This window comes from Thalassophryne amazonica, chromosome 2 (genome assembly GCF_902500255.1).
Source record: "Thalassophryne amazonica chromosome 2, fThaAma1.1, whole genome shotgun sequence".
Classification (NCBI taxonomy): Eukaryota; Metazoa; Chordata; class Actinopteri; order Batrachoidiformes; family Batrachoididae; genus Thalassophryne; species Thalassophryne amazonica.
Genome location: NC_047104.1, coordinates 68,226,214 through 68,236,420, shown reverse-complemented (window position 1 = coordinate 68,236,420; position 10,207 = coordinate 68,226,214). Strand labels below are relative to the sequence as shown.

The 10,207-nt window shown below is 39.2% G+C and overlaps 1 protein-coding gene across 4 annotated transcripts in view; it reads left to right on the top strand.

The window, feature by feature from the left end:
- Window positions 1–10,207, top strand: part of LOC117525361 (tropomyosin alpha-1 chain-like) — an 86,461-nt gene that overhangs the window by 18,276 nt on the left and 57,978 nt on the right. For all 4 annotated transcript variants that reach the window (XM_034187209.1, XM_034187223.1, XM_034187228.1 and 1 more), the window contains exon 2: window positions 6,275–6,408. In XM_034187209.1, coding sequence (XP_034043100.1) covers window positions 6,275–6,408 — 134 coding nt within the window. The remainder of the gene's footprint in view (window positions 1–6,274; window positions 6,409–10,207) is intronic.

Here is a 10,207-nt window from a genome sequence, read left to right as displayed (position 1 = left end):
TGATTGTGCTCTACAAGTGTGGTGCTCTAGTCTCCATATTAATGTTTTTTACACACACACACTTGCCTCACCATGAATTTCAGGTTTTACTGACATGTCCAATTTAGTCTGTTACCGGTTTACACACATGCAACTTTGGGTGTATTTGAGGACCAACCTGAACAACTAGTTTCTAGTGCTTAAGAGTTATGGGGGAGGGAGACTGTAAAGAATTAAAGCCACCCTTCCTGAGTACAACTTTATATCCCACCAAGTCAGGTTCTTCCTCAAGTCCTCCCTTACCAAAAAGTAGTATATGCAAGTATGTTTCAAGTATACTTCTAGTTTACTTTTTATATACTTATCAGTACTATTTTTTGGTAAGGGCTCTCTTTATAAGAAAGGAAAAAAATTGACAAGCAACTGCACTCACTGGCCACTTTATTAGGTACACCTGTTCAATTGTTTGACAAACAGCTAAACAGTGTTGCCACAGTTACTTTGAAAAAGTAATCCAATTACTGATTACTCCTTGAAAAAGTAACTTAGTTACTTTACTGATTACTCAATTGTAAAAGTAACTAAGTTAGATTACTAGTTACTTTTTCAGTTACTTTCCCCAGCTGCCGACAACAACCCACGTCAACATGACAATGATACCTGTTTTGCCAACTCACTTTATAGTCACCCTTTCTTGACTTCAATGAAAATAAATACTTGTTTTATAAAAAGTAAAATAAAGACCTCTTTCTTGACCTCATATTTAACTGTTGACTGTAACAGTAAAACTTGCAATTTCAAACCTACATTGTTTATAAATGTAACTATTAAATTCTAACATTTTTCTAACATTTAAATTCTCTCTAAACATTTTACTTGTCGAAATTATTATTTTAAGCAATATTAGTAGTTGTAGTAAAAAACGGCTTCAAAACTGGACCTTTAATCTAGGGCTGTTGTGGGGGGGGGGGGGGCACATCCCTCCCCCACGCCCCCATCCCATCTGGATTCACCCCTGCTTTGGCATTTGAGCACAAAGAATGGATAACATTTATTTATGCAGAAAACATGACCAGATTTACAGGTAAAAGTTTTATTGCGTTTTCACATCATGTGGTCCTCAGAAAGAGAGTTTAGGTGCATTTGAGTGGAAAATAGTGTTAGTTGTTGACGCGTCGCGGAGGATCAGCTGTTTTTAACGAGACGATACGGAGCAGCTCAGCTCAGAATTCTAAATAAAGGAGGAAAAAAGTATAAAAATGTCTTCGTAAAGCTCAGTGCAGGTGTGCTGATCACCGCCCTTTAAGAGGTGAGGACGAGTCGAGCAGCTGCAAAAAACCGTGGATGAAAAGCTCACAGCTCGCTTAAAGTGGGCAGTTCAGTCGAACCCCGACTCCCTGCCCACAGACCAAGTTTAATGCTGCTATCAACCCACAATGAAAAATAATAGTAACGCACAGTGACATGGAGAAGTAACTTTAATCTGATTACTGACTTGGAAAGATTAATGCGTTAGATTACTCGTTACTAAAAGAAGTGGTCAGATTAGAGTAACACGTTACCGGCATCACTGCAGCTAAACAGCCATGGTAGCAACTTGGTGCATCCAGACTTGAAGTTCAAACCGAGCATCAGAATGGGGAAGAAAGGGGATTTATGTGAGTTTGAACATGGCATGGTTGTTGGTGCCAGATGGGCTGGTCTTAGTATTTCAGAAACTGCTAATCTACTGGGATTTTCACACACAGCCATCTCTATGGTTTAAAAAGATTGGTCTGAAAAAGAGAAGATATCCAATGACCAACAGTTGTGTGGATGAAAATGCCTCATTTATGTCAGAGGAGAATAGACAAACTGGTTTAATGGGTAACCGTTATGTCAGTATGGACCAACATCTCTAAGGATGTTTCCAAAAAGCTTGGGACCTTACATCATTTAGCAAAATGAGCCCAAATTAGTTTTGTTCAACATTCTGACAGAAATTCAGGATCACAACTGAGCCAATGTAAGACTTTGAGGCATCAGAAAGAAATGAGACGTCACCACCTATTGTACACTTTTTCTCTTTAGAACAAGGACCTAAGTTTAAGAAGTCTACAAAGAATTTATCACTGACTACATAAAGATTTGTCTTCTACATTTAACCCAATCTAGTTGCAGTTGGACACAATCCAGCCACTAGGAGTAGTGGACAGCCACAGTCCAGTGACAAACTCCAGATGTAGAGATGCTGCGCTGGTGAGACAGAGAAAGGAGTAAACCGAGGTGACCACAGAAAACTTGTGGAAGCGATCCCACAACCTTCTTGCTGTAAGGCAACTGTGCTAACCACCGTGCTGCCCATATATTACACTGTTTGTGACCTCAAGACTTTAGTAAACTAATTTCTAAGACCGAAACAGCTTGTCCACATGAATAAAAATGTATGACTCAGGGTTTGAAGAATTTCTAAAAACACTTCATATTTGCAGACTGAGGTAAGTTGCGTATTTTACACAATGATCTAGACCAGTGGTCCTCAATCTTTTTACAATGAGTACCACCTTACAAACTAGACTGCACTCACAGAACGCAAACCTCCGCCAGCACTAGTTTCCATTCCAAAATTTTACCTTGGAAAAATTTTTAAAGGTTAAAGTCCTATTAGTAGTGGCTTTTCACAAGCTAAATTAGATGTGATCAAATGTCAGGAGTATGCATTCAGTTCATGCACTTGAAGTTTTTTTTTTTTTTTTTTTTTTTTGTGGTGTCAGGTTTTAGTTCACCAACTTCCTCCAGTTTCTGAATTCTTTTCAGATGATTTTCACAGATCATTGGTTATCTCTGCTATGCACAGTTTTTCATTGCATTTTGGCACTTGGTTTGACTGATAACTGGAAGACAAACAGGCATAAAATTGGAACCTCCATCCAATTTTGGTGGTGTAGTTAAATCCATAACAGAAAAAAAATGAGCGGTTGAGGCACTTTTGATTGAGACATAATGCAAAATGTACACCAAATGGGCTTCTCAATATTAAATTCAAATGTACACAAAATTTTGAAATGGCCACAAAATCTGTAATCTGGATCAAACTTTGTCAGTTGATTAAAAGATACCATCCTACATAACGCTCTCAAATATGATTTTTATTTATTTATTTTTTTGACAGTTACGAACTTTAGAAAATTCATTCAGTGTTAAAAGTAGGATTTTCCCGGACTGTGACTTTAAAGGACATGTCGCATGTCTTAATCTACCAGTTAGCAACACGGCATCAAAATACTCATGACTGTAAATCTCCCTGCGCAAATGCGCTCATAATTAGTGGTTTCTGATTTTTATTTATTTATTTATTTATTTTTATTGCTCTCCCAAAGTGAGGTAATGGATGCAGTTCCGGAAAACGTCTCACACGGCAATTCTCAGCATTTCTCTGCATGTGATGTAATTAAGAGCAAAACAGAAACATCCCAGACAGAGACGGAGTAAAACAAATGAGGTTCTGTCCAATAACCAAGCTTCAGAGCTTTTCTTTTGAAAGCAGTGGCTCGGATTTACAGAGGAGATGACACACTTCACCCCAAAACTCTTAACTTTTTCATAGTCTGTCTGATTTTGAAACTTAGTGTCGTGATGCTGCCGTTTGTTTCAGCCACTGGCTTACTGCTGCGGACATGCCTGGACATACAGATATGTCTTGTATTGGAAAAATGCAGATGCTATTTTCAGGAGCTAATGGACTAGTAACTACGTCACCTGTTGGAAACACTCGAGTACTTTGTTTTCAGAAGTCTCCGTAGGTGTTTGCTGCTAATGCTGTATACTTTGAAACCGGTCACAGAAGTCCACAAAGTAATCCCGGTGGCTCATCGGATGGCCACTAACAACCTAAATTTAAAATATGATTTCAGTGCGGCATTCTTTAAAAATTTAATCTATTGTGCTTATCAGGATATGAGTATTAAGTAAAAATTTCTAAATGATATATGAAACATTGTGGGCTCCATGCTGTTCACAAACTGACAGGAGCAAAAACATAACCTCCATTTAATATGTTGACATTATAATGGGCTTAAGACATGTATTGCTACATTAAAGTGGAATATGCATGGTTGTGGAAAACTGAGTCTGAAAGTTTCTGGTCTAGCTCTATGTAAACTCCACTGGAACTGTATGTACAACCCCAGATTGGGGAAAAAAGTTATGAAAAATGCCCCTTCCCCCAACCACTACCAAAAAACAAAGAAAAGCTCAGGTTTTTTTAAATAACATTTACTCTAACTTCTGTTTCCTTGCAGACAGTTTGAACCCAGATGTTTCATGTTTTGTGTGGGCATCTTCATTTACTTTGTCCATTCCTGCATTTAAGCCCTGTAGCACATTCCAAATGGGGCCGTTTTAGGGCTAGTTTAGAAATTAAAAAAATCTCACCTGGTGATTGTAATCATGATTTGGTACAAAAGCAGTTTTCATGAAAGGCTGAGTCTGAGGAGCAAAGATAGGCATAAGATTGCCAGCTTGTAAACAAATGTGTAAGAAAGTTTATTAAAATGTTTTAAAACAAAGATTGGAAGGGATTTGCATATTGCTCAATCTCAGTGCATAATGAGATGAGATATACTTTATTGATCTTAGTGGAGAAATTATATTTACACTCCAGTTACCTCAGACAGCAATTAGTCCACAAATATTACTTGTTTACCGTAATAATGGCACACATCAGAATTAAAGACAGCACATACACATTTGACATTGTTTATGTGCACTAAGTTTGAAGAAGTCTGTTATTCAAATTGAGGCAAGTGGGTGAAGGTCACACAGCAACCCTGAGATGCGCCACCGTCAGCTTGGGGGGAGGAACGGGGACCAGCTGCAGCTAAAACTGCACCGCCCCCGCAGAAGGGGGAAGGAATGACGTGAGCAGAAGCCAGAGTGGGGGAGTGTTTGGGGGGGGGGTGGGGGGGGATGGAGCATGCTCCAGTCCTATGAAAACAGTTTAGTCTTTGTGAGTTGAGATAAGAAACAGCCAAACGTTCCCCAGGCTGAAGACATTCCTTTGGAGGAAAACAGTCGGGCAATTTGTCCTTCAGGCTTGATAAGCCTGCAGTGTTGTGGTTTGAGCAGTGAAAAACACTTAACAGTTCCACTTGAACAATTATGAATGAATGAATATTCACTGGCCTCCGAAATCTTCAACTTCAACTGCAAGGCACACATCTGCTCCAAGATGTCATCCAGTTTGCATCCGAGTTCAAGAGTCATCGCAGTCTGAGAATGCACTGCCTTGCCAACCTCGTTAATCATGACGGACAAGCGAGGGGCCGTGGTTCTTGATGCCAATTTTCCGGTAGATCAGGGCAGCACATAAGCCAGAAATGAATAAATCCTCTGCGTCCTCAACGGAGAAAGGCGCCAAGCATGCAATACGCCAAGACCCCCAGGAGTCGAGAACATAGCCCGCAGGATACGTTCCATCTAGGCAGGTAGGATCCCCGGTCCTGACCTTCTTGTAGGAAAAAAATGGTGTCAATAGCGTTCAGAGACCAGCTGATCAGTTCCATGGTTAATCCAATAGTAGTCCAATAGAGCCAGTATCCAATATAATGTGAGGAATTCAGTCTGGTTAAGTAGGGACTTGAAGTTTAAAGCAGAGATAAGGGAGAGTGGAGGAGATGCGACCGCCCTCGTCGGAGTCCCAAGCTGTTAGCTGTATAATAAAACAATTCAAGGAATCTGGAGTGTAAAGCGCAAGGATACAAGGCCAAGCTGAGCAGTTTTTATCTCCAATCCCTCAGAAGGTGCTATATCAAGAAGTCATTCATCAGTAGCTGATATAACCACATGGTCAAGGGGTTATTTTTGGAAACTATTGTGAAGCAATGTAATACAGAGTTACATTTCACAAATGCCACTTAAAACTTTACTGTCCAAAAAAAAAAAAAGTTTTATGTTAATTGTTAACAATGTATAGAAGCAGGATTGACTGCTCTGGGCTTGGAGGAATCTGGGTTGGGCCAGCACTCATTGGAACAGTGTACTGTGGTCAGATGACTCATTAGTCACCTTTTTTTTTTTCTCCCCCCGCCAAGAAACGTGGGGGGTGCTCAAATCATTTGGTGGAAGCACAAGGTTTTCCAGGAATTTTTGCTTGGATACAAGTTTTATTCAAATTTACAAGAGTTGTGTTGGCTAGCCAAGGCCACCTACATCAAACATTCTATGTATGAAATGATTAGCTAATTATAGAAATTATAGTCTGCACTACACTTGGTGTCTTTTGTGGGTGGTAACTGTAGCTGCTGTGCTGTCCTAGGCTGAGGGTGATGTAGCGTCCCTGAACAGACGTATCCAATTGGCTGAGGAGGAGTTGGACCGTGCTCAGGAGCGTTTGTCCTCAGCTCTGTCCAAACTGGAGGAGGCGGAGAAGGCTGCAGACGAGAGTGAGAGGTGAGTATTGTACATCCGGCAGACCCACTCGTGGTCAGCGTAATCTACCCGTGCTGCCATGTTTTCCTGTTTTTGAACAGATCTAAAGGGTTTGAATATAAACTGAAGAATTTCAATGTTAGGACTTACTTAAACTGTACAGCCTTTGGGTTTAAGATTTAAATCATAACTTTTTTTTGGCACCACTATAATTGTATTCTTTAAGATTTAAATAAGGGATTCATAATTTTGGCAGTATGAGGTTTAGAAACTATTTAGAATTTTGACCCGCGTGGGTTGAAATTCAAGTGATTATACGCCATGACCTAGATTTGGTGGTGACGTCATAGATCATGTGGGGGCTTCCACCGAGCTGTGTGAGGATGCTGGGGATGAAATTTAAACAGTTCTCACAAATGACAGACTTGGAGGAGAGCAAAATCTATTAACCTGCTAGACGTGACAAAAGATGCAAAGTTGAGGAAGCGAGAAAATGAATGCAGCTGATGAGCAAAGGTGATCAGAAGATGCTGGTCAAAGGCTCTGGAGAGGACGGCTGTGGAGATGATGGAACAGCTATCTTGTGTGGCCAACCAGGCAATGTTTTACAAAAGCCTTTTGTTGACAGATCTGGAGAGAGGACAGTCATAAACAAAACACACTGTTTGTTGCGAGTTTTTTGGTGGTGGTGGTTGGGGTGGGGGGTTGTAATTTGTAATGATAAAGACAGGTATTCTCACGTAATAAGTGTGTTGTCTGGGTTATATTTTTGTTCAGATTGACGTGATCATAAACTGATCCAATATCTGTATCTGGTCCAATATTGATGTTATTTACATATTTGATATGAAGAAAAGGACTGAACTGTTGTCAAATGCATGATGTAATAAGGGGTTGGATTTATTACATCATGCATTTTCTTATGAATCGCCAGGGATGTGTGTATATAATATAGTATAGTGAACACCCCCTTTTCTACTTTTTTTTACTAATAGCCCAATTTCATAGCCTTCAGAGTGTGCATATCATGAATGCTTGGTCTTGTTGGATTTGTGAGGATCTACTGGTACCGCCCATATAACAATAAGAAATATACTCAAAACTTGGATTAATCTTTTTAGTCACATAGCACTACTATTACTCTGAACACTTTGTGTGTGTGTGTGTGTATATATATATATATATATATATATAATATACACACACAAGAGCGTTGCCCGTGGGGATCCACAGGATCTAGATTGGGTAGTGTTTATAAAATAGGTAGCTGACATTTTCAAGGGTGGTAAAGAATTATGCAACATCTGAGTTGCAATGACATGAGTCCAGAATGTTTTTTGTTTTTTTTACCTTAGACCTCAGTTTATAGAAGAAATCGAGCCTTTTTTCTGTAAATTGTAATGTTTTAATGTTATGTTACTTCTATTTTGCCATTTGATTTTTAAATGGACCAATATGGAAATAAGGGATCACTTTCGTGTGTCACTCATGCATTTTTTTTAAACGTATTTATGTCTTTACATTGAAATTAAGTCGCTCATGCACGCCTTTAAGCTATAGATGATACCGCAGCAGCCTGATTGAGGAAGAAGAAATCATTGTCCGCGCTGACGATCCCTCCCAAAAATAGCCAAATCAAAGTGGACATTTATAGATCGTCTAAATTTTTGTGGTCCACAACTTGATCGTAAGTAAAGCAGAATCACGACTTAAACGTGCATGAGTTAACATGGCTCACCTGTTTGTGTGCATGCATTTTCCCTGTTTGTGCTGCACTGATTGACATTTTCGAAGACTTTAAGCATTATATGCTAAAGCTTCTCTATAAAACGTCGCTCAGTTCAGATACCAGAGTGTCGCAGAATGACTCACTGGGTAAGAGGTGAACTGCAATTATTTTATTTTTGTGCTCTGCGCAAAGGACTTTGTAGTGATAATTTCGGACTGCCATTTATGTTGGCCATTTTTATATTTAGGTAGAAATAAGTTGAATTAAAAAAGTTGATACTTTGTATTTCTTTACGAGGTCTGTCCAAAATGTAACGGACCTTTTTATTTTTTTCAAAAACTACAACCCCTGGCAAAAATTATGGAATCACCGGCCTCGGCGGATGTTCATTCAGTTGTTTAATTTTGTAGAAAAAAAGCAGATCACAGACATGACACAAAACTAAAGTCATTTCAAATGGCAACTTTCTGGCTTTAAGAAACACTAAGAAATCAGGAAAAAAAATTGTGGCAGTCAGTAACGGTTACTTTTTTAGACCAAGCAGAGGGAAAAAAATATGGAATCATGAAAAACAAAAGAACGCTCCAACACATCACTAGTATTTTGTTGCACCACCTCTGGCTTTTATAACAGCTTGCAGTCTGAGGCATGGACTTAATGAGTGACAAACAGTACTCTTCATCAATCTGGCTCCAACTTTATCTGATTGCTGTTGCCAGATCAGCTTTGCTGTTTGGAGCCTTGTCATGGACCATTTTCTTCAACTTCCACCAAAGATTTTCAATTGGATTAAGATCCAGACTATTTGCAGGCCATGACATTGACCCTATGTGTCTTTTTGCAAGGAATGTTTTCACAGTTTTTGCTCTATGGCAAGATGCATTATCATCTTGAAAAATGATTTCATCATCCCCAAACATCCTTTCAATTGATGGGATAAGAAAAGTGTCCAAAATATCAACGTAAACTTGTGCATTTATTGATGATGTAATGACAGCCATCTCCCCAGTGCCTTTACCTGACATGCAGCCCCATATCATCAATGACTGTGGAAATTTACATGTTCTCGTCAGGCAGTCATCTTTATAAATCTCATTGGAACGGCACCAAACAAAAGTTCCAGCATCATCACCTTGCCCAATGCAGATTCGAGATTCATCACTGAATATGAGGTGGGCTTCATAGATAATTGGCAAAGCTTCTGGGGAAAACCTGGTCTTGTTAGGAGAGACGGCATCCATCCCACTTTGGATGGAGCAGCTCTCATTTCTAGAAATCTGGCCAATTTTCTTAAATCCTCCAAACCGTGACTATCCAGGGTTGCACCACAGACTAAAACAGTTAAATGTGGTCTATTAAACATTAGGTCTCTCTCTTTTCTAAGTCCCTGTTAGTAAATGATATAATAATTGATCAACATATTGATTTATTCTGCCTTACAGAAACCTGGTTACAGCAGGATGAATATGTTAGTTTAAATGAGTCAACACCCCCGAGTCACACTAACTGCCATAACGCTCGTAGCACGGGCCGAGGCGGAGGATTAGCAGCAATCTTCCATTCCAGCTTATTAATTAATCAAAAACCCAGACAGAGCTTTAATTAATTTGAAAGCTTGACTCTTAGTCTTGTCTATCCAAATTGGAAGTCCCAAAAACCAGTTTTATTTGTTGTCTATCGTCCTCCTGGTCGTTACTGTGAGTTTCTCTGTGAATTTTCAGAACTTTTGTCTGACTTAGTGTTTAGCTCAGATAAGATAATTATAGTGGGCGATTTTAACATCCACACAGATGCTGAGAATGACAGCCTCAACACTGCATTTAATCTATTATTAGACTCAATTGGCTTTGCTCAAAATGTAAATGAGTCCACCCACCACTTTTAATCATATCTTAGATCTTGTTTTGACTTATGGTATGGAAATTGAAGACTTAACAGTATTCCCTGAAAACTCCCTTCTGTCTGATCATTTCTTAATAACATTTACATTGACTCTGATGGACTACCCAGCAGTGGGGAATAAGTTTCATTACACTAGAAGTCTTTCAGAAAGCGCTGTAACTAGGTTTAAGGATATGTTTCATTCTTTAT